Source organism: Pygoscelis adeliae, unplaced genomic scaffold, assembly GCF_000699105.1.
Source record: "Pygoscelis adeliae isolate BGI_AS28 unplaced genomic scaffold, ASM69910v1 Scaffold120, whole genome shotgun sequence".
NCBI classification, from domain to species: domain Eukaryota; kingdom Metazoa; phylum Chordata; class Aves; order Sphenisciformes; family Spheniscidae; genus Pygoscelis; species Pygoscelis adeliae.
The window spans coordinates 2,011,706-2,037,131 of record NW_008824032.1 but is presented as its reverse complement, the minus strand read 5'-3'; the positions used below and the strand labels follow the sequence as shown (position 1 = coordinate 2,037,131).

Here is a 25,426-nt window from a genome sequence, read left to right as displayed (position 1 = left end):
CCAGGGGAGGTTTAGATTGGATATTACAAAAAATTTCTTCACCGAAAGGGTTGTCAAGCATTGGAACAGGCTGCCCAGGGAGATGGTTGAGTCACCATCCCTGGAGGTATTCAAAAGACATGCAGACATGGTGCTTAGTGACATGGTTTAGTGGTGGACTTTGCAGTGTTAGGTTAACGGTTGGACTCAATGATCTTAAAGGTCTTTTCCAACCTAAATGATTCTATGATTGTATGATTCTACACAAAGAGTAAACTGAACTTCATAGAAAATACTAATCTCAAGACCCCTATTTCATTTAGAAGGAATCACCATCTGGTTCAAAGTGGTTTCTCATTCCTTTCTTCTAGTCACGGATAGAGAGGGGATGGTGCTCTGTTGCACTTGTGTTGACAAGGACTCCCTTTAAAAGCTATGCAGTCATTGATCCATCTCTGTCAGACGTTGCTTCCACAGCCAAGACTGCACGTGTGTTTCATTGCATCAGTGGCTTTGACATTACATCCGTTACCAAAACACCAAGTGATCTAAACAGCATTTGTTGAGTTGAATCTGCAGTTCTGGGCCCTAGCAAGTTATACCCACTTCTAATTCTCAAACACACACAGTCCTTTCCTAAGTAAGGCTAAAGTGCTGAATACTGTGAAGAAAAAGCCTGATAAAAGGGGGAGGAAATTATAAAAAAGTGCACAGAATGGTAGAGATTTTAGCTGGAAAAAATTTCAGTACTGGAGCCTAATGAGTTAACATTCATCACCCAAATTGCAGTAACTGACTGTATGTTGGTCTGTGAATCAAAAGGTACTAGGCTTAAACCACAAATCATTTGTCAGACTAAATCATGGTTTAAGCTACTGTGTTTTACTTGGCAAGAGGGGCAGGTAATTGCTGCATTTGGTCGGTCACCGTGCATCAGCTCAAATGTGGTTACTCATTAAACTACAGTACTCCATCACTTTGATTGGCTAACTTTGGATACAAAGGAACTGGAAGAAGTGAAGATGTATATGATACCAGTAAAATACAGGCTCAGTCTACTCTTCTTTTCTGGCACTGAGCAATACCAATGGATCACAATTAGGAGAAGCCATTCTCTTGGACAAACTCAGTCAGCCTCTTGCCCCAAGTCCATTTAAAATTCTGAGCAAATGTCTTCATTAAACAACCAAAACATAAGAACATAAGAAATAATATTGTACTGGATCACAGAGGTAGCTGTAGCCTAGCACTCTGTTTCCAGGAGTAGCAAAAAGAGATGGCGTTTAGGGAGAGCACATGAGCCTATCGCTCCCTACAGTATCTTCCCCTCATACTTCTCCAGCATCCATAATTGTTGTACTAGGGAATATCAGAAGGTATTATCCCTGGCTCAGTCCTGTTAGTATCCATGTTCTCCATGAATGTGTCTAATCCCTTTCTGAACCTGCTGATACTGCCCACTTCACAACCACATGCAGCAACAAGCTCCACAGGTTCAAACCTGACGTGTAAAGAAGTACTTTCATTTATCCACTAAACTCTTTGTTGCATCTACACCTCAGCCTTCTCCTCTTCAAATTGAAGCATCCCAGATGTCTAAATTTTTCCTTTTAAGGCAGCAACTCCATGCCCTGTAGCATTAATTCCCCATCTTTGTATCATCTCTAATTCACTACTCCTTCTTAAGATGCAGACACGAAAGCTCTACCCAATATTCAAGATATGGGCACACCAAGGTTTTGTATAGTGACAAAACATCTCCTCTGTCTTGTTCTCAATACCCTTCCTGGTGATATGGTGATGATGACATTGTTGGCTTTTTTGAAAATTACTTGTGCTGAGCCAATGATTTCAGAGAACTGCCAATGATGACTCCAAGACTTTTTTCCTGTGTTGTGACTCACTTCAATACTGTGTAAAGAAGGTTTAGATTACTTTTACCTAGATGCTTTGTTTTGCTTTTGAAGCTCTTCTACCACTAATTTGCCTACCCACTCCGTTTTATGAGTCCTTTTGGAGTTCCTTTCCTTGGTATAGCATTTGACTACCCAGAAGAACTTAGCATTGTCCACAAACTTCTGTTCACTACCTTCTTCAGGTCACGAATGAAGATGTTGACCAGAATTGCTCCCAGCATGAATCCCTGAGGGATATGACTACTGACTGTGCCATTCAAAAAAAAGTGTTCACTATACCCTATTTGGCTTTCAACTCTAGCCAGCTGCAAGACTAGTAATGAACATTCCCTCCAGTATTTTTTTTTTAGTAAGAATTGATATAGAACCTTGTCAAAGGCTTTTCAAAACATTTAAATCCATTATGTTCCTGGGATGCCCTTTATCTGCATGCTTACTGACACCACAGAGTCCAGCAGTTCAGTGAAACAAGATTTCCCTTTAAAGAAACCATAGCGACTCTCTAAAGAGACTTTACTCATGCCTTCAGCGTCCTATTCTTTGTTGAAGACTCTACCATCCCTGGTAAGATGAAAGTCAAAATCACCAGTTTGTAGTTTCCATGGTCCCATTTAGAGCTCTGCTTGCGTACTGCCAACATGACTTCAATCTACTATTCCTTTGGCACAGTGACCATTAATGGTGGCAGACTGACCATTTATGGTGGCAGACCGCACGCCTTGGCCACCAGTTCTGCCATTTCACATCTGAGTTTTTTCAGACTCCCAGCTGAATGCCATCTGGTGTCTAAACTGTCTGTCTTTATCTAACAGTTTCTCTAAATTTACAATAAACTGACTTAGCTCTTCTGATCTGCTGCTACAAAATGCATAAAGTGGCAACCTTCCCAATACCTTCAGCAGCAAAGTCCAATACCAAGAACAGCCTTGCTTTTAGCGCCTTATCAACCCTGAGTGTCTCCTATACTTTGCGCTCTCTGATCCCCTAAATGACCTCCTGTTGATACAAGACCACTTAGTTATCAGCTTAAGAATCCTCTGCAGGATGCTCCTCAAATTCTTTTTTAGCCCTCTTAATTTTTTGTTTTAAAAAAAAGGGGACTTGCCAATTTTATATGTTTTCTTGTTTTTCTTATTTGGGAAAGTTTTCCCTTCTGAAAATCTAATCTTTTCCTATGATTGTATCCTAACTTACGGAACCATGGAAAGGGATTTGCTGGACCAGTGTTTTCTTTATGAGTGGTGTCATACATTTAACTGGGTTTTTTTGTTTGTTTTTTAAAAATATGTTTGTTTTTTTAAAAAACGACCTCCAGGATAGTTGTAGCTTTCTTGCTTTTTGTTTATTTATTTCTGACAATTGGACTTCATTTTCACCTAGCTCTCTTTCTTGAAATAGAACATACATGCACTTTATTTTGTCTGCTCTCTCCAGCCACAATGCTAAATACCGCTATAATGAGGTTGCTACTACTTAGAGCCCTCCACTAAAACATCCAGAACTAGGTCCTGTGCACCACCCAAAAGCAAATGTAGAATGGCATCATTTCTAAAGATTGAAAAACTAGGAAGCATAATTTACTGGATCAAAAAATTTTATCTGTATGTCTCATCCTGATAAAGGCTATATGTGGATAGTTGAAGTGTAATACTATCGCTCTCTGAACTAAATTTGCAGCTTCTCTCATCTCACTTAACATCTCCTGATCGCTACCATCATCTTGATTGGTGGGTCAGTAGCACAATCCTAATACCACATTTTCTGTTAGATTCTGGTATCTTCACCCACAAGGATTTTTATTTCCCCATAGTATTATGGAGAGAGGCAATCCCTCCAGTAAATTCAAACAATGAAATAAAACAGAGAAAAGACATCTCATCTTTGTATCAATCTGTCAAATGATTTTCAGTTGCTTCCTATTCTGTTAGGTAGCATTTATCATGCCATTGCAAGGAAGATCTTTGTCAAAGAAGCATCACTTTCCACACAATTTTCATTAAAAAGAGTAGGACTGTCAGAGAGGTCTTTTGCTTGTTTTTCTTTTTTTTTTTTTTTTAAAAAAAGGAGTTCATGCAAAATCTAACTATGACTCTAGGAAATAAAAGTATATAGAGTTCCAATCAATTAAGGTTATTCTGTGTATACTTGGACCAGTAGAGAACTTAATTTGGTTTGTATTTTAAAATCTGACAACAGAAGTACCCTCTGGAGCTGTAATGTGCTTCAGATGCCCCACCTTCCCAAAAGAGAACAGATAATAATAAGCTTAGCTCTTCTCCAATGAAGACATCAGTTTCTCAGCAGTGTTCTCTCCCCCAAATACCCCAGTACAAAAATAGTACAAAACACAGAAAAACAGAATTTCATCTCCAGTGAACAAAACTCACAACCAGTGCAGTTCCTGAACTGTATGTCAAACCAGCTTCCAAGAATGTCACGATCATTGGTAACTCGGAAAACCAGCTATCCCATTAAATCCTTCATGTCAACTCCAGCTACTTTTGTGTCCTGAAAGAATATAATAGCCTGTTTTCAATATAAACATTATTTTCTCAGGAAATATTTCTTGCAGCTTGGCTGAAAGTATTTGGAGGACTAACAGTCTTGTAAGTCCTCTATTTATTGTTTCCCTTACAAGGCCATCTATTTCCCACTTAGCAGTTTTCACAAAAAAGGCTTAACCTCTCTTTTTAGACAGCCCAAATCATACCCTTTGCTTTTCTCAGTAAATACATCAAGATTCTCTCCTTCTTCCTGCTCTGTGCTCTCTCCCACTTTAACACAGGTTTTTTTCCTAATCTGTTACAAGTCTGTAAAAACCATCAACATTTCTCAAAGGGTCGAGATGGTCATCTCTCTGCTATTACCAGCGACACATTTCCTCCTTCAATTTCCATTGCATTAAGCATCCCCCACAACCTGGCTTACTAATCACGAATCAAAGAGTTATTTCCAGAACAAACTACTTACATTCCTTCCTCGTGGCCCGACAAGCCTGAGTCTGCACAGTCAGATTGCTTTTATTTTTTTTTAAGCACACTTATTTAACAGAGGTGACCGCTTCTAAATGATAACGAGCAGTTATCTAGAAGGCACAAACATCTCTGTTTCTTCACCTGGCTGAGTGCTCTGCTCCTCCCTCTTTACAGACAAATAGCTTCTTAATTGTTCACTTGTGCAGCCATTTGATGTTATTAAACTCGGATCACACTGTACACTTGGATCATCTCTGGGGCTTTATATGCTGAAGTACAACCTCAGGGCTTCTCCCTGCAGATCTATTACTTTGTCCTTGATCCTAGCTTTTCCCTACCAAGTTATTGCTGCTATTCCCTGGCCACAGCCACAGTTGATGATATATACATGGAAAACCAACAGCTACTTTTAGTCCGAGTAATTCTAGATGACTTCTCATGCAGAGACATACAGCTGAGGAGGACAAGCAGCAATAAGATTCAAGAACAATAACAGAGGGAAAGGCATGGATACTGTGAGCAGATCTGAAAACAGGCAAATCAGCAACACTGGAACTTAGCTTTCTGAGGCTTATTATACGAAGTTGTGTGTCGGCAGCTGAAGTGGCTTCCTGCAAAAAGAGATGCAGCATTTCATTTTCAAGATGGATTTCCTCAAGTTGCAACCTATAGCCCTTCTCTGTTAGGGACTGCAAATTTGCTGCGTATCTGTTATGTGGAAACAGCTTCCCCTCAGCAGTGTAACCTCATTAAGGGCTACATTTTAAATGGGCAATAAATTTTCAAGATTTGATTTTGACAGTGTAAAGGACAAACAAACAGGTCTGGGGAGGTAATTTGGATAGCTGTGTACTAAAAGAAATCTGAACAGAGGAAAGAAAGTGTCCTAAATTTCAAAAGAAATGAACATTTTTTTTAGGATTTTTGTCTCTTCTAGAAGTACCAGTTAGTGCTTCCAAAAAATTTAAGAGGCCTTTTAGAAAGTGCTGCTCACATTTATTTTTCTTGAATAAGAGTTAAGATTTTATTAATGCCTAAGTCTGCAAACAATATGTTCAAGATAGTTGGTAATGCATCTCTATATTATACAGCTAGAGAGAATAACGAGGCCATAAACAAGACCAATTAGACTGCTCTTGAATCAAATACACAGCAACTGAACACCCAGATACTTTTATGATAGAAAATTTGACATGGTAGCCCAAATTCCTGTTCAAAGAAATAATTCAAGTTTAAGTGGAATATGTTCATGGTTACAAAGGCAACATCTAATTTAAAGAACACGTTGAGCAATGTATTGAATTGGGGGGTGATTATCTAGCTATCATTGGTAAATCTATCAGTATTTACAGCTTTCACTATTACCTTTGAACAACTTAATAACTTATACTTGTTTATATTTGGCTAAAACGTACAGAAATAAGATCTGTCTCTTCTTTCCAAAGAGCAGAATACCCCTACTGGAATCAGGTTATACTGGTAATAAACCCAGATAGAGCATAGTAATTTGGCCCAGGCGCCCTTTTCTGTCCCTTTGTTCATTATGAAATAAACTTATTTTCAGAAACATTCTCCTAGTCTAACCCACAATATTATTTGAGTAATTAGCTTGGTGTATCCAGCAGATTGGTGGAGAGAGGAACATATAACAGCTACATAATAGTATGAAATAAACCAGGTAAATCAAGGAAGAAAAAAAAAATCCTACTGAACCATGACTTTTCTTCCCACTGAGCTCTAGTTATGTCTAGCCCAGTCCTATGGGGGAGAAAACAGAGGGATGAGAGAAGCAGAATAATTTTCTAAATTAAATAGTCACATACTTCCTCTTATGACAGGAAGTTTTCAATGGACCATGCTAAATTAATGTACTTAAATGAATTTATAAGCTATGATGCAATGGAAGCTTTTAAGCCCCTCTGAAAATTGGACAAGAAGTAGCATGAATCCATTCAAACTCTGCCCACAAAACAAAGCAGCTGGGTATTTCTGGAAAATAATAGCAGTGAAACAGTTAGTGCACACATTTAAATTGTTGTATTTTGGCTTTTGGAGTTAAGGCTAAGACAAATTGGCAAATTCCCACCTCCCAGTGTTACTGCTTCAATTCGCTTGCACGCTGCAAGAATACTGCAGCTGATTATACTCAAAAAATAAATCACCCCATCCAGAAGGCTGAAAACTGCAATCTTCCGCCCAGAAACTGAACGTTACATTGTCCAGAAACTCACAGGACTCCTCAGAGAAGTGTTAGTGCAGCATATCAACCACTGCCTGCTGAATCAACTCTGATGGAATTTTAGTTTCTCTTGGGACATTTAGCATGTGTCTACCACGATAGGTAGGTGGACAGGAAGAACAGCCTGAGACCACATAAAAGCAACAGCAGTTTCTAAAATTGTTTTGACTGTGAAGCAGATGAGATACAAGAGGGTTATGGGTAAGAACTGAAATGTATATTGTACCCACCAGAAATCAGAGAAAATGGTTTCTACCATGTAAGCTTACCATGTGTGCTGATTGCTTACTGTCTTCCTTATTTCCCTGCCCCCGTAGTCCTTTTTGTTTTTAATAAAACATTCTAAGTTTTATGAAAGACGACTGTTACAGCTTTTATCAGTTATGGTACAATTTAAGGAATATATTTGCTCTTTCTTCTAGTATTCTCAGGATACGTTGTATGAGTCATTATTCTTTTACTTCTCTTTTATGCCTGGTAGGCAAAGGCAGCCACTCAAAGCGTGTCTTGACATTATTTTCTCTAAGAGCAAAGAGCATTTCATACATCTTGCAGCTGTGCTCCAAATAAAAATGCATAATTTTGAAATATGCATTTATTTTTATTTTTACAGAAATTGTCACTCTCTATGACTTGTCTTCCTACTTAAGAAAGTTTAATTAATCAAGCTGTAATGAAAGACCTTCTCTCACTGGGAGGCTATTCTGGTGTCCAACATATTCCACAACTGTGTTTTCCCAGATCCTCTCTAAAATGTGCTTGTTTATAACCCTTCACAGACAATGTGGTTCCAAACACTACCCTAAATATTCACCATCATCCCTCTTGCTTCTAAGTATTTTCAAGTTATCATCACGTGCTCTTTGTAGCCACTACTTCCCTAAGCTGGAGTTTAAGTTTGTATACGGTAATGTAAGTGTGGGAGATATTTGGTGAACTGCTATGTATGGAGACCAAATATACAGCCAGCCATTAACTTTCTGTTTTATATATGTTATAAAAACCCTGTAATTTACAAATGGTAGAATCTTAAGCATACAAACCTAATTTTCATCAAACTATCACTTTCCTTTTATAGGTAACTTAGCTGTATATCTGATACATAAGAACAGAGGCCGTATACCCTTCTAAGCGATACAATGAAAATCACTATGCAAAATTCCTCTCACCTTTATTTCATTTTACTTGCAAGGCAAGGACATCACTGAAATCAGTTCTGGGACTCCAAGACAATTTCACCTGTATCCTTATCGTGGCAGCACCTTTTGGATCTAGTGCAAACGTGAGAGGTATCTGTTCTCACCACACTTTTTCCCAGCAGTCAATCTGTGATTAATATTGTTCAGCCTTTTGTCTCTTGCTTGTATTGGAAAGGATGATAAAACGTGGGAAAACTCTGGAGGCAGGTATTTCAGATAGCTCTGGATTAGAGATATGATCTGCATAAACCCTGCTGTAAATAAAAGTCTACTGACAATGAAACCCTTACCAAATGCACATGCCTTTCGAGAAACAAAGTAATCAGTATTTTTTCACATATGGCAAACATATTCCAGAGAAGCAACACAAGTAGCAACAGAAAGAAAGAACAGAAAGAGTAAGCCAAACCCCCTCTTCAGCAATTCTAGGCCATTCTTGCCCAAGTTAACCCAGAGGAAGTAAGAGGACACGGGAGCTTTTACAATAGTGACTGCATGAGCAATTCTCTTTATGGGAGCTTACTGTTACTAGCATACTTTTGCAGTACAAGAATTTCATTTTGCTATATACTGCTACAGAATCAGGGTGCTACCAGTCATTAGTTGTAGCTGGTTTGGGGGATTAAAACCAAAAGTTCTTATATTTCGTAATAATTTCATTGCATGATGTTTGTTTAAAAAAAATGAACAGCAGTGTTAATCAGAATTAACTGCAGGAGCACTTCTGTGATCTATAGATTTGGTAATTTTCAAGATAGAACTAAAAATACAGCCATAATTGTACCCGTTAATCTACTGAGAACGCTCTCATTTATCAGTTTGATCTGGTATTGAAAACAGAAAGCTACTTTGTCCGTAACCATATACCTAAACCAGTTCTCTATTTGCAGCTGGATTTTCACTGCTTTCCTGATGACCTCGGGAAGTACAACCGATTTCAGTATACAATCGGTTTTGGTCACTTTGCTTTACACCTCAGCCAAGTGTTTGTAAACAAAATTGTGACTTTTTAGACCACCCTTGGAGACTGCTACAGTGGCTGAAAAGGAGAGGCCAGATCCTTTTTTGAAAACTGAGCAATTATGAATCCAAAATCAAGCAATAAACTTTCTTGATTAGCAATAGCTGCAATCTATCTTACACGTTTAGTTTTAGGAACAATCATGTCGATATTATGACATTCCACAACGTACTATTTCATTATCATACTAAAACAATAATCACATTAGCAAGGTTCCTGTCTCCTTTCCTCGCATCAAGAGCTACACGCAGATATTCCTTTTAATTGCTTCCAGAGAAACGTCTGGTCCTGCCAATGCAATTGTAACAGACCACAGTGCATCTCTGGGTATACCTGACCACTACATACAGCTTGAATAGACTTGGTTTTGGGAAGTCAAAAAACCACTTCAGCCTGAACCATTACTGAAACAGTCTGGATTCACTAACAACTGTAATTGTCACACTGCAAGCAGAAGAAGGACTATGAGCTTACAAAAATCTGCTAGAATCAGCCACTTCTGAAAGTTGAATTGTATGTGTGATAAGTATTAGTAAGAACATGGTTCAAGACATCAGACACTGCCCACAGAAAGCAAATACTTAATGGTTTAGAGTGAATAAGAAGAAAACCCATTAGATCTGGACAGATAAGGACACCCAGAAAAATTAAGATAAAAGGTAGTCTATTTAACAGAAGCCAGCCTAACCACCACAACATAAACCAGAACCAGCTTTGGTGGAAACTTTTGTTTGATAAAGCTGAACATTTTTCAAGCCTAGCTATCTAAAGTTTTCATTGGTTGTTGACTGTACTAGTTCTGTAGAAGCATCACTTACAGTTCTTCATTTCTTGAGTTTGATACTTTCTCTTTGGGGTCTCAAAGACTCAATCTCTGCATTATTATATTGTGAAAGATACAACATGTTTTCTGTGGCTGACTGCAGTGTAAGATTCTCACTGATAATCTGCTGGCTTCAAGGGAAGTCTGCGTGCTGGCTTTAGCAAGACCTGGAACAGCAGTAGTTTAGCTTTTAGACTCATAAGAACAAAAGAAAAGCAACACTGGAACAGATCAAATATCCATCTCTGACAGCAACCAACAGAAAAGAGCGCAAGTACAGAAAGGCATAGATACTCTCCCAACTGTGGTTGCAGCACTTCCTGCAGAAGTGGCACCTCAGGTATATAATGGTCCTCAACAGATTTTTCAGATTAATTTGTCGAGTCCTTTTCTGAATTCATACACATTTCAGCATACGCTGTATCCTGTGCCAGGGAGTTCTGTAGCCTAATTGTGGACTTCATGAAATGCAGCATTGTTTTGCTTGTGCTGAATCTACCAGGTGTTAACTTATTTTGATAGCTGTTAGTTCACGTTCTTCAGCAGATAAAACAGTTGCCCCCTATCTATTTTCTCCATTTCACTTGCAGTTTTATAAACCTTTACTTTATTCTTCTCTAACTATAACCTGCAAATCATCTCTCTTCTAGGCTGAAGAGTCCTCTCTGTGTATCTAGTCACTGATCCTGTGTTGTAACTAACTGAATTGTTCAGTTGCTTGAAAACAAGAAAAACACAAACGTCCAGAGTGGTTTTTACTGCATCACTGGCTTGTAACTCACCTTTAGATTACTCCAGCTAATGTCAGCCTCAATGTGAATTAAGTTAAGTCAGAGTAGAGCCAAATTAAAACCCAAGTTGGTAACTTATTTAAAAGGATAAACAGATCTGAAGAAAGGATAAATTAATTTAAACATATTTCCACTAGAATTCTGAGCTAATCGATTTAGATTTTTTTTTTTAATACAGAGGAAAAGTGAAGCAGGAAGTGTATCTGTCTTCATCATTTCAATATCCACCAGGGATATGGAGCTACGACTGTCATTTGCAGTTTGACAACCACAGGAAACTCTGCCTGTAAAGAACCATGTTCAAAGGAGGAATGTAATAGCATGATTTCATCTCACGCTGATAAAATTCAGACCCTGTGCACATCACCTTTGCAGTTCTGTTGCAAGTCAGACATCCGTTTAAAGATGTCTTCACAAGAGCAGAAGCTATGACACATCTGCCTCTGTGGGAAATTACAGAAGTTTGCCAGTTTAGAGTCAGTTACAGAAAGTTAATCAGGCAAGAAACTAAGTTGTGTTCCAGGAAAACGCAGCATGCGATAGACTAGGCTGACATATACCAAGTAGGAAGGTAAGCCCCATACCTCTTGGGGCAGTCAGTAGAAGCAGCAAATATTTCACATGTGAATTATCAGATCAGGTGGAAAAAGGTGCATATGAAAAGGTGGTTATAGTGAAGAAGGGAAAAAAAAATCTCAGAGAAGATGGAACGCCCTAGTGATTACGATGGAACTGATACAAAATTTACCATGCCAATCACCTGTTGGAGATATTGTGCAGCTGGCAGATTAAGTGGTAAGTGCTGATACAAAACCATAGAAACATGTTTTACTTGCCTTTATGGTTGCACAGACTAAATAAGACTTACTGAGCTAAATTAATGCTCTCCTAACAGGTCTTTTCGGTATACTACTCATAACCCGCACAAGCTCCTAGCTCTACTTGGGAAATTTAAAATGTACTTATCCCTAAATGAACTTCTCGGTCATGATTTCAGCCAGTTCAAAACAGCAGCAAGGGATAAGTTTGAAATCCAACATTGCTATCATTTTCTAGGACCACCGACACAAAGATGATAAAGGAGTTCAGTAATGCTATGCTCATTCATTAATATGTCTGGAAAGCCACTTAATGAGAAACAAATCTAACGTAACAGGAGCACTAACCAGCGACTGTCGGAACAAGAAACACTTCTTTGGGTCAATACCACAGGCAAGGACGGCAGCAGTGGTGTCCAGTATGTTCTGGCGCAGGACAGCTGGCTCCTTGGGCATGGTGAGAGAGTGCATGTCCATAATGCTATACAGCACTGAGCTGCACTCTTCCTGCAGATTCACCCAGTTCTGAATGGCTCCAAGGTAGTTACCCAGATGAGGCGTCCCAGTTGGCTGAATACCAGAGAAAATCCGATCCACGACCATATTCTGTTACAAAGCATTGGTAAAATTAACACATGCAATTTTTTTGACAGATTCTTTTATATTTTAAAGTAATTAATAAAGCCTCACTTACGCCTGTCTGTTCTCTCCTTCTGTCAGTGTATTAATGAATAAATTACCTCAGGATTGACTAAAAATAATTGCAGTCAGTCAAAATACTCTATCTTACTGCAGAGAGACTGACAACTAGCATTAATTTTAAGCTGTCAGACTGCATATGCAAACAAACATAGCTGTAAACAAGATCAGTGAAAACTAGATCTCAGAAACCAAGTGGAAGATTCTTTCATCCTTTTTTGCACCGAAGCTGTGTTTCTCTTTAGTACATTATCCACTCTGATACAGAAACTTAGGATCACAGCATAGAGAAATGCAAACATTTTTGTTGTAAGCACATGCAATACCCAAGTAGATTGCCATCATAACTCCCATGAACATCGAAGTCTTATTTTTCTAGCTGCAAAGAGCATTTTGAGTGGTTCCTGAAAGAAACCTAGTCCTTGACCCAATGGTCAAAGAATAATGAAAGAGATTATCAAAGTTCTGAAACTACCCATCTTGGCAGCAATAAAGTTTCTAAAAGGGCTCTACACAGAAATACTGCTATAGCTCCAGATCACACCTGGAATACTGTGGATGCATCAGTACCAGTAAAATGTCAACATCTGAAGAGAGTTCACAGAGAAGCAGCAAAAATGATTAAGAAGCTGAGGTTGTGAGCAAAGATTAAAAAGCTTAAAACATGTATAGCTTGGCTAAGTGACGGTTACCATCTTGGAAAGTTTGTTTTCCTGCATCCCAGCCCTCCATCTGACCATTTTCTCACTGCCCCAAGCTGTCAGCATATGATCAATTACCTCCCCAACCTTTCCAAAGAATTCCACTGTATTCAGAAAGTAACTCAGCATGTTTTATGTGAAAATGCTTGTTATGTGCCAAGTTGTAAGAGCATGCAAGACTGCTCAACTTATAAATGAGGGTCCCACCAACCTCAGCAGGGAGTCCCAGTCACAAAGCTGCACAATACAAACCCTCAGACTCTGTTGTGTGGCAGGAACATCAGCTTCATTATGCCTCTGGCTGCATGATTTTTTTTCATGCTAAATTTTATAAGCAACATCTATAACAAAGTAGAGAGAATTTATTTACTGCTGTAGTCCGTTTTCATTTCTGTGAATCTCTTACAAATGTACGGATGAGAAAAAAAATAATGAAGTCATACAACTATGAAACCACACAAAATGGCAGTAAAAGTCAAGGCCAAATTAATGAGAAAGTGTTTCCAAGTGGAATAGGACTTTTTTTTTTTAACATGATCTATAGTTCAGAAAAAAACTAGCCAATTTCCTTCAAAATCTGCTGAAAAATTCTCTTTGCTTTCAAAGTAAGCCTGTTTTTCAGATCAAGACCATTTTCTTATCCAATGTTTAAGTGTTTGTGCTGACAGGTAAGAGCAGGTTTGGGCTAGCAGCATGCTAATTTCTCCTGCTCACATAAATGCCTACACATTTAAGTCCAGGCGGTAACCCCCTCACCCCATCCCAAATATCTGCTTGACTTCTAGGTATATTCTTGAGTCAGTTCCTCGGTGCTCTTGGAACCAGCACAGGTGCTGCAAGGTAGTCACTGCAATGAAAAGCACACCATTTCCTCCAACAGCAATTCTAACTTCCAGTTCTCGTGCTCCAGTCCTTGACCACCCATGCCTCTTTTCTCCATTACACAAAAATGGAATTATGCTGCTCAATTCCTTGTTTGCCATTTGATCCCTTGTTTTTCTAGGTACCTATATCAGAGCATTCATCACCACTCGCAGAAGCCCCTCGCCTCCCACTAAGCTACTACCTGGCCCAAGGACTGCAGTCAGTTTTTGTTAACACTGAGAAGGGCCAGGTGCTCACCTAGAGAAGGAGGCATACAGAATCCCAGCATACATAAATTAAATGAAGTCTTGTAGAAACTCAGGATTCTCTAGGCTTCAGAGCTGTGCTTCTATCATTAAGGGCGTAGAGCAGTTGCTAGGCAATGCAACAGGTACTTCACAGGCATAACGTGTCTTTTGCGTCCCATGTTCCTGCTCTTCACCAAGAGAATAAGAGCTCAAGAAGAAAACAAGGCTATAAATAGATGATCACTAAGACGGTGTTCTGTCCCTACAGGGATCCCAGAACAGCTGATTCTTTGTCAGAGCACATTTCCTCTTCTCCTCTCCCTGTCTCCCCTCACTCAGTTCAAATCCTGATGCTCCTTCCCACAATTATTTCTCCCCACAGTGCTTCCTGCTTTCCACTGCCCATTTATACGCCTGTTTAACCACACTTTTCTACACAGGCTATGGCTTCTTGCAGCCCTACTCTCCATTTTCTTATCAGATAGTTTCATCCCTCCCGTGTTCCTGTATTCTTTTCTTCCTCCACTTATGCTTCCCCACCCCCTGCTTCCCAGAAGAGCTCTTGCATGGTATATCAAGACAGTAAAGAGGCACAGAGTATGCCATATGGTAAGGAAGCTATTACTGCCTTGACTCCAGTGACTTTATATAAAATATGTTTCCTAACTGCACTGTTGGAATAGCTAAGAAACTTCATGATGCTCTAGAAATCCACTATGGATGTGCATCAAATAAAGTATGTTAGGATGACCACATTAAAGCATTCTGCAGAAACTTGCACATCTTTCAACTGCAGTCTAGACAAAGACAGCATCACCTGGAATGTCTCCTGATGTTACTGCTTCTTTTCCCTGGGACCCTGACGCTAGTGCTACTTCAGTGCAGAAACAGCTCTACCCCCTGGGGTAACTGCCTGTTAAGTAGGAATCTCTGTGCAGTCAGCACAGATCAGCTCACGCACCAATACCTTGACCCAAAAAGAGCTGGCACCCTGAACCTGTGGAGAACAGTTCTGCCTACAAACCTTGTTGGTCCCCAAGTCACGCAGACTCCATTCCCCTGCAGCCACAGTCCCTGCTTCATATGCTTCCAAGACATGTTCATGATCTGCCTTTTCCTCCTTCCCAGATCACTGTAGATTAAGTCACTATGAACATATCTGATGTACTGGCAAAATTATGTCCCCTAATTTGAGAATCATGCACTCAAAGAAATGGTACAAACGCAATAGAGACATTTAGGCAGGTAGTGTGAGAACATTTTTCACCAAGAAAATACAAGATATCAGTGTTTCAACATACACTATACATTCAAATTCTGTACTAACTCCAAATATTTGAAGGGTAACACTGAGCTAGTTAAAGATAAGTTTATTGTAACACTACATAAGTTAGCATCTGTTTACACACTACATGTTGGAAAGAAAACACCCAAGTACAACGTAAAATGGACACAGTTTCACATAAAGAGATAACAAAGTTCTCTGTCTATCCAGTGAAGAGTATACCTGTGAAAGCAAGCATGGCATCTTTAATGGTGTTTGTACGTTCAAATGGTAAACAACTACTTATAAAAGGTTTGTTCAGTATATGGGCCATACATATCAAGTTAAACATGAGAAACAAACAGTAGCAGTATTATACTGAGTCTAAGGCTCAGCAATTACTTAACCTAAGTATGGAATTTGCAGAAACAAGTAAATCCAATAAGGAAAACTGAGCTAGGCTGGACCTGGGTAAAGCACTAGCAAATACATTATAAAGAACAAACGCACACAGGCTCCCAGCTGAGGGACCAGTTGACTACAAGTCTTTCATCTTTAACTCCTTTGATTCCATTTAACAACATAAAGCACGAGATGTTACAGCAAATAGGGTGGTATGAAATATTCCATTGCGTTAGCAGAAGTCTATATTAAAAAAAGCCCACACAAAACACCCTTAAATGAATCTTGGATTTCTAGCACTAAAAATATACAGAGAACATTACTCCTTTGGAGAGAGTTTATGTTCCCTGTTTGTTCACTCTGTGAGAAGCAGCGGGCAGCATAGCAGCGTGGCAGGGGAGTTCTGCCTGGTACCATGAAATCATGGGGCTGGAATGCACTTCAATGGTCAGGGGATGGGAGCTGTGTGCTCGAAAGTACTGGAGTTGGAAAAGGATAAAAACAAAAGGAGTGAAGACTTCCCAATGGAGCAGAGTGAAAGCCACAAGACATGCAGCTCCAGCCCACAGGCACTCACTCATTCAGACATCTGTAGTAAGCACAGTGTGAGCCTGCTGTTTGTATGTTTAACTCTGTGTGGTATGTGCACCTACACCAGTAGTGCTGCATGTTAACCTTCACTCCTGTTAAGAGTGTAGTATCTGACAGATGTTTTAACATCTATTATTTGTTTTCTCTCAATAAGACTTCTACATGGCAATTCCAAACTTCACAATGCATTTCTCAGCAGCATTTTAAATGAGGCTTGGCCCAAAACCCATTAAGATTCAGGTGTTCTCTTACCTAACCTCCTTTTTCATGATGAGATGAACAACTGCTGCTCCTTATACTCAAAAACTGTCAACATCCAAATGTTCTCAAATAATCAGGAATAAACATTACATTCTTGTCCCAGAGCAGGATGGCTAAAGTCTGGCCCCGACACCCTGCACTATGGCCACATCCATTTTCAATGCAAAAGAGTACACTGGAAAAGATGACAGCTTCCAAAATCCAACGCTGCTCTCTTGGACTCAAGCAAAGCTTATGTCATATGCCACACCTGCAGTAAGGAGAGCTACAATTGTCAAGGCCTCAATTCAGCAGTCAAAACCACACTCATTCCCTACTCATGAGACAAATGCGCCAGAACTAGAGAAGACACCAAAGTTACGAGAGTTAAGGAAATCCTATCTGCGTGTCTCCTAAAGACCATCACAAACAGCTTTATTTTTAAAAGGAAAGGTGTTAACAGCATGCTTGTCTAATTGAAAGAATTTTATGAAATAACATTAGTAAAGTCAACTTGATGCTGTTCAGTTATATAGGGAAATGTATGTATCGTACACAGCTTTCTCATGTTATTAATAACATGGGCAGACTGACTTCAAGACCACTGAATCTTACAGCTTTGAAGACCACCAAATCTTTAAAAGAAACATGCAAACTGCCTAAAAATTTATACTCGCCTTAGACTGAGTTTCAGTTTGCTTTTTGCCCTTAGTGGGCCAAACTATTTCCACATACTAAGCATGGTCAGCCATTCTGTATCAGAAAACAACACCTTTCATTATTTATAGGAAACCTGGAGAAGGACGACAATCAATTTTAGGGGTTAAAATGTTCATCTCAGAAAGCAGACACAGGAATCTCTTGTCTGTTAAAGAGCACCCAGAGAAGCTTCCAAGCGCTTCCCCAGCCCAGCAGCACTAAACCCTAAAAGCAGCTATGCAGTTCTTTGGATGCTGGTAGCTGTACATATTGCATTTCCAATTGTGTTTAAAAGCTTTTTGCAACCTCCAGAGCAGGATGCCATATGCTTCTTAAACCATCTGCAGATGGTTTCACAATAAAGTTTCTCTATTTCATTCCATGACTTTCAGCTGACTCAAATTTACTTTGTTAATACCCTCTAATTTAGACATCTGTACAATTTGAGTACTTATTACTCTGAGATATATATATAATTGATATCTAAACAACACAACAGCTACAAGACATCTTCAAAAAAACTAAGGATCTACCCAGGAAAAACATTTACAAGCTTAAAAATTGAAATTGAAATATTAATAGTTACTTTAGAAAAATCTGTGAAAACATGTCTTTCTTAAAAATTAAGCATTAGAGAGTCTGGAAAGTAAGAGTTCAAGATTCCTTTAAAAACAAGCATGGAAGTGTACAGCTAACCATAATCTAGCATTGTTTTTCCAAGCTAAAAATCAAGTGGAAAGTAAAAGACAATCCCATTGCTGAAAGCATTTCTTTGTAACACTGACCATAGAGTTACAGGGCTCCTTCCATGAGCTCAACACCACATCTGCAACATTTAGAATGGTAAGTCCCCCTTTCATTTGTATGAGGAGCTACCTCTGCCTCCTTTAAAATTATAGCAAGTTACCCTTTTTCATTTTATTTTTACATTTTTAAAGATTTTTAAGACTTCACCAGGAAGATTTTTTGTTGTTTTTCTTTTTAAATTGATCAGGATAAGCGCCAGGCAAACTCAAGCATGAAACTCTCATCATACTGAAACACAAACCATGGATACAAAATACAGCTATTTGGAGAGGTAACTAGTGATTTGGGAAGCCTCAAATTGCGTTCATTCAAAAGAAGAAACCAATTCAAGTCTCTGAAAGTGCTGAGAATCCACACTAAAAAGATCCATGCAGATCAAAACATCCAGTGTCACCAGCCAATTCTTGGTATCCTGACTATACCTTTCATGTTTAGGTTTATGAATTCTCTGAGGGTTGAATACAAGTATTTACCTGCTGAATACACGTATTTGCCTGGCACGGTCAACAGAAAACTGCTTCTCAAATATGTAGTAAAATCAGTTCCTCTACTTCACAAAGGAGTTACACAGAGCCTCTCTTCTTTATAACCCCACATAAATATTGCCGTCACACACTTGAAATGACAGCAGACAAGCTACAATTATAATGAAACCTTATGCCTTATAAACACTTTCACCTCTTTGTGGGTTTTAAAAACAGAAAAAGCTAGCATCCAGTCAAGGAGGTAAGAGAAAGCTGCCAATAGACAGCCAGTTCTCAGGACTGCTTAGGAAAACATCTATACAATTACATAAAAGTATACATCAAAGTTGGGCTGGTTAGAGTCTGGTTTAGACCTATTATTTAACACAACAGACCACACGATGATGACATTAATCCTGCCCTAGAAGTACAGAGGCAGTACATCTCAGCTTTTCAATCTACCCAGTGATGGGGGAGACAGACACTTACATTTTCAAGGCCCCCACTAACCATATATAGAGGTATAAAAATAAACTCCCAAAGAATCTTTTGCTAATTGTATTCTTCGAGTAACTGAAGGTTAAGTACAAGGCTTCAGACTAACCAGTTTCTGTAGACTTTGTTCATAAAGCTATGCAAGCAAGCTAATAGGAGACAGGCTTATGCCTCTATCTATAATGTATCTAATAAATATTTCCATCTTTACATTAAATAAAGACTTGCTCAGAAGCTCACTTTTGGGCTGAAACACAAGCAAGAGATTTCAGACCTAAAAAAACCACTGTTACAGAAAATTATGACAGTATTACAATAGCAGCAGTACAATAGCAGCAGAAATCACCCTGCAACCCACAGTGGTGGTTACTATTCACATGCTATAGCACTTAGCCGCTCTGCTTTATTTTAACAGCTATTTAGTCAGGGCAGAACAGGTGAAGAGCCGAGTGAGATCTGCAGCATCAGAGCTAATTCTAAACACAGGTGGTGGGCACGACGGAGAGAGCAGGAAGCCGACAGGAGAATCACTGCTGACATCTACGACAGGAAAGATTGATGGCTTCCCTCTCTAGTTTTCCCCACTGTGTAGGCACGCAGGGGGTGGGGGAAAGGGACGGAGAAGCTGCTGTGCTGGCGACATAACACACCACACAGCCTCCACAGCACCAGCGCTGATTAATGAGACTGGAACGACGCAGGAAACAGCAAAGGATCATTCACAGACTTTGCTCTTCTTGTTATAATTTTAGTCGTGGCGGTTCATTTCGCCCTAGTTGTCCCAAACTGAAGCAAGTTCAAATTTGCCAGAGGAAAAGAAAATGTGAAAGTCAAAGGGAAGAAAGAGCAGCATTAAGAAAATACAGAAACGAGTAAAACACACAAATTCAAAAATTTGAAATTTCAAACACGAAGATCCTCCCAACAGGGATCAAAAAGGGAAGAAAAAACCCCGAAAAACTTGCCTCAACCTCAGAGACAAAAGAAATTCTTTGGCTGACAACAGTCCCCAACTACTGCATCTTTTGCATCTGTCTATGGTTTTTTATTTCCCTCATTAATACTTTGCAACTTCAAAGCTCTCATTGCTAAAATGATATGCTCGTCTGTTAATATTGGCTTAGCAAAGCCTGTCTTCAGACAGCTATTAAGCAGCAAAATGAAGGGAAACCAGACGAGTCAGATTTTACTAGCTAAAGCATAAATTTTAAAGCCTAATTGGGACAATTTAAGTGTTAATGTTATTAGAGATAGAAAAAAAATTGAAGGAAAAGGGAAACTTAGAAGCAGTCTATGTACTACGGACTTTACTTCATTTATTGCTTTTTAAGCAATTACTTCTCCGCAAACTTGCTGTAGAAACCTTTAAAACATGTTTATCTTGATCTGGTAATTCAATACATCAAATTCATTTGGTACAAATGCTATTTCATCTTGCTTGATTCTTAAAATTAGGGATTAAAGATCTAACATTAAATTAGAAAGAAACGTACTTAGACCAGAGCAAGTTTTCAGGTAAATAGCTTCTGAGAAAGGATTATCTCATTGCCCAGAAACTGAACTAAATTAAGATTTAAACAGCACTGCCTGATACCCCTTTCTTGACTGTCAAATGCATTTATATTTAAACTTAAGTAAGATTTTAATATTTATCTTTAAAATGAGAAACACATTTAAAGGAGGAACATTTACAGCACATACTAACCCCACCCTATAAATTTAACCCTGCTCTCTAGGGCTAGCAAAAGAATACAGTATAACTGCATTTGGGTTAGGCTGCCCTCTCATGCTGCCTTGTTAAAGATGACTAAGCAAATGGATCCTTTAATGTGGTATGCTGCGTCCCACAAACGTATTCTCTCACTTGCCTTTATGAGCTCCACGTGCCACTCCATGTGCTAGTGACAGCTGTACTGACAGACGCAAGGATTATCTACAGCAGGTTGCCGCAGTTCACACTGCCACACAGCAGAAGGTACCTCTGGACCCAAGGCAGCCACGGACCCTTCCCTCCCACGCTGAGTGAAACAGGTTATACAAACTCTGGCTAGGGGACTTCTAAGCAGCCAGCAGTCTACAAAACAGAAGAGCTGGCTCAAGTACTCTGCAGAGGTCCTAGGACAAGAGGTGGTGATAACATTTGACAGAGCAGGAAGGGTTTGTGCACAGTCGGTAAAGGAACCAAGCACTGCGTCTTGCATGCAGCCAACGGCGGTCACCAATCTTACTCTAAACCATGATGTCTTCCTTAGCAAGGACACAGCCTGATAGTTGTCTTTTTTTTTGTGCTGTGCTCCCTACAGTTTTCCACATCAACTGGAAGGACAGCATGCTATGGCATCTGTTCAAAGCTGAGACATACCCCAAAGAGGCACAGTTACAGAGCAAGTCCAGCGCATGCTGACACATGTGCTACTTCTGTACCTCCTGCTTTTCAAAGACATACACAGAACTGCAGTTAATGGTTTCAAATGGTCCAAGACAGGCAGCAGCCTATCAGCCTTAACCCTGCATTAACTATTCTCAAACCATTTACCTCCCTTTTTTTAAGCTAAGACATAAAGCTTCTTCAACCAAACTACCTAACCACAGACATTAACTGCAGGCTTTATCAGCCCATTTCACCCAGACTCAGTGAAAGGGTAAAGGACTTAACACTATGTTCTTACAACTACCACACAGGTAAGGTGCTAAGAGATTAACCAAATTAGCGCCTCACTGACAGGAGGCTGCAGTGGGAGCTGAGCATGCTTTTTATTCTGGCCAGCTGGGCAAGGCACAAACATCATGCCAGTTCAGTACGTGCTGCTTCCAAATCCATTAGATGACGCACACAATGCTTAAAGCTGAAAATTTGATAGTTACAGTACTGTAGGCATTGCTTGGAGAAGGTGGCACAAGGGAAAAGGAGAGGAAGCAGAGACACAGACTTATTACACTGTGGAGAACACCCCTAAGACACAAATCCATAGAAAAACTAGTTTACTGTTCATTGAACAATGTGGCTGAACCAGCAGCAACCAAACAATTAAAGTTTGAGGACACATCTGCCTTCTGGAAACAGTTCTTTGAAGCACCCACCAGGTCTGCCTTCCTCCCGATCCAGCTGCAGCCCCGTAGGCTGACAGAAAGCACACTGGCACAGCAGCAGCGGGCCAGGGAGCGAGCAGAGAACCTCATACTCCACTCCAGGACCTCACCTAAGTGGAGCTACTCTGTATCAGTCAGCTTAACTTCTTGAGTTCTTGGCAAAATACAGGAACAAATAAAGAACTTAGAAGAAATTACAGCTATAAACAGCAGACAGCAGTGTTTCTCAAGAACTAGATCACTCTAATAACCTTCTATAGCACAAAAGATGCTAGAATGGAGAAGTAGTACTGAAGGTTATATCCTAATTTTCATTAAGTTCCAATGTTATCTCAGTTTCCCACAAGAAACATAACATATGCTGTGGGTGGAACTGGACAGAAAAAAACCAAAACGGCACTTATTGATGGCTTACAGTGGTTGTGAAAAGATATACCAAATACAGTTTTACAGGGTTTTCTCTTGGGTCCAGTATTATTTAATATTTTAATATCTTCATTAGTAATCTGGATGATGAAATAAAGAGTATTCATTAAATCTGCAGATGACACAAAGGTGGAAGGATGATAAGGGCTCTAAATTATATCGACAAAGCAAAGAAACGGTCTGAAAAAACAGGATACTATTTATCTATACAGAAAGAACTACTGCACAAACACAGGAAGGAGAACACCTTTCCAGGCAACAACTGCAGAACAGGATTTGGGGTTTGCAACATTTTAGAAGGTGAGTATGAATCAATATCATGCTGCTGCAAAAGCACCACTTTTATGAAATACAGCAAAAGTTGCACAGGAATGTATGAATTGGATTAAAATCCAGAAGACACAAAACAATTTATTCATCCTGCTCGGGATGAGGACGGCCTCAAGCTGGAGCACTGGGACATGTTTTAGGTCCTGTGTTTCTAAACAGTGGTAGAAACAGGGCATAGAAGTACAACCAAGTCCAATGAGAGACCTCAGAAATAAGACTACAGAGGAAAGCCTGAAAGAACTGAGATTTAGTCCAGTGGAAGGAAGACTGTGGAGGGACAAGGTCTTAAACATGCCTTAAATATGTAGGCTTCTACATATGATGTTTGGGACCATGGTTAATAGGGTAAGGAACAACGAGCTTAAGTTGCAGTAAGAAAGATTCAGACCAGATGTAAAGAAAACTTTCCAACAGTAAGAAAAAGAAAACATTTCAGAAGAGTGTTTAGAGAGGTTCTTTATTAAAAAAAAAAAAACAAAAAAACCCCCCACGAGATGTGTTGATAAAGATGTAGGGGCAGCTAATTTTTATTTTGGGCCAGGGGAAGCACCAGATCACCTCTAGTTGGGTCTCTTCTGGTCCTCTGAGCGTATGATCTTATATAGGCACGATTAAGGTCAAAGTGCAATGACCAAAGAGGATGGAAGAGAAATTAGAGTTCTATTTAGATAGGCTAGATCTCATGGCATTTCAAGATTCAAGTCTTTCTACTTACATTTAACAAAATTTAAGAATTGAGGCCTTTTCACAGGTAGCAGCTGAACACTGACATGCTTTGAAAAACCATTCCGTGTTGTCAAGAGATGCGAAATACAGGTTAACATTTAATACTTGCAGTCTGGTATATACCTAAATTCAGAAGTGTACACTGCTTCAATAGAATAAAACTGATAGCAACAAGTGAAGAATTAGCACTCAGTTTGCTACATGATACAGGCGTTACTGTCAAAATGTAAAGAAAAGTATATCGTACTTCTAAATTATAAATATAGGTTATTTGATATAGGAAATGTTGATCTGCTTTTAAGTTAATAGATAAAACCATTTTAAGTACCAAAACCATCACAATCTTAAAGCAAAACAAAACAAAAAGCTAAAGAATGCCCCCCCAACTAAGTACTTCCCTCCCAGAGAAATTAAAGAAGTTTTATGTTTTTTTATCACAGTAGTATCCAAATCTCTTAAAAACATCTGATCGCTCTTGCTCCTTCTCTGACCTCTAGCTGAAAGAGAGTTTATTATATTTTTTTATGTATTTTGTTCAAGTGAGGAGCCTGCTTGCTACCAAGATTGCCCTATGGGATATAAACAAAGACTATCGACTTACATCTAGAGGGATGTTTTTTAAAAAATATTTTTTGTTTGGAATTACTATGTTTCTTCAGAATATTGTCCTAGAAACTCAAAGAGTAGTTCATTTCCTCTCCATTATTTTATTTGGCAATTTCCTGTAGCAAGGCTTCATTTCACATGGGGCCAAAATTAACACAGCTGCTCAAAAACTTTCACCTTGTGGTCACTGCCTGAAATTCATCTCAGGTGAAAAGGAAAGTTTTAAAACCACCTGATGGCTGTTGAGAGGCCTTAGGATATGGAAGTCTCAGTAAATTCCCTAATGGTGCACACATGCACAAAGAAAATGCTACAGCTGGTCCTCCTTGTCTATGCTGAAGAGAATTCTATCAATTTAAATATTTTAGACATAATCATACTTGTATCAGGGACTTCTACAGAATTTTAAAAACTTCTGCTGAAGACAGACAATACTCATAGAATACATTTTTACTACTGTTTTTATCAGTGCAGGTTGCTCCTGAAATCACCAGACTGGGCTGTTCCCACAGAAAGGACAAAAAATGGACAAGGAATGGATAAGGGGGACAAAGACAGAGAGGTTCATTTGTGCTCACGTCTTGCCCTCCAAGAGGATGTAGCCAAGGCATGTTCCTGTGCCCAGGAGCTGTCCTGGTTTTGGCTAGGATAGAGTTAATTTTCTTCCTAGTAGCTGGTACAGTGCTGTGTTTTGGATTTAGTATGAGAATAATGTTGATAACACACTGATGTTTAGTTGTTGCTAAGTAGTGCTTACACTGGCTAAAGTAATGATGGCCAGTAATGTCCATACCATATGACATCATGCTCAGTATATAAGCTGGGGGGAGTTGGCCGGTGGGGGGCAGCGATCGCTGCTCGGGAACTGGCTGGGCATCGGTGTGGGTGGTGAGCAATTGCATTGTGCATCACTTATTTTGTATATTCTTTTGTCATTATTCTTATTTTCCCTTCCTTTTCTGTCCTATTAAACTGTCTTTATCTCAACCCACAAATTTTACTTTTTTTTTTTC

The 25,426-nt window shown here is 39.3% G+C and overlaps 1 protein-coding gene across 2 annotated transcripts in view; it reads right to left on the bottom strand.

Moving 5' to 3' along the window:
• The window catches only part of WARS2 (tryptophanyl tRNA synthetase 2, mitochondrial), a 23,785-nt gene extending 10,294 nt beyond the window's left edge, over nucleotides 1–13,491 (bottom strand). Inside the window, exons 1-2 of one of the 2 annotated variants that reach the window (XM_009329185.1) lie at nucleotides 13,414–13,491; nucleotides 12,110–12,367 (exon numbers count right to left, since the gene is read on the bottom strand). In XM_009329185.1, coding sequence (XP_009327460.1) covers nucleotides 12,110–12,364 — 255 coding nt within the window. In that variant the 5' untranslated portion in view covers nucleotides 12,365–12,367; nucleotides 13,414–13,491. Of the gene's footprint in view, nucleotides 1–12,109; nucleotides 12,368–13,372 lie in introns of both variants that reach the window. The other variant, XM_009329177.1, reaches the window with a different exon arrangement.
• Between the last annotated feature and the right edge of the window lie 11,935 nt (nucleotides 13,492–25,426).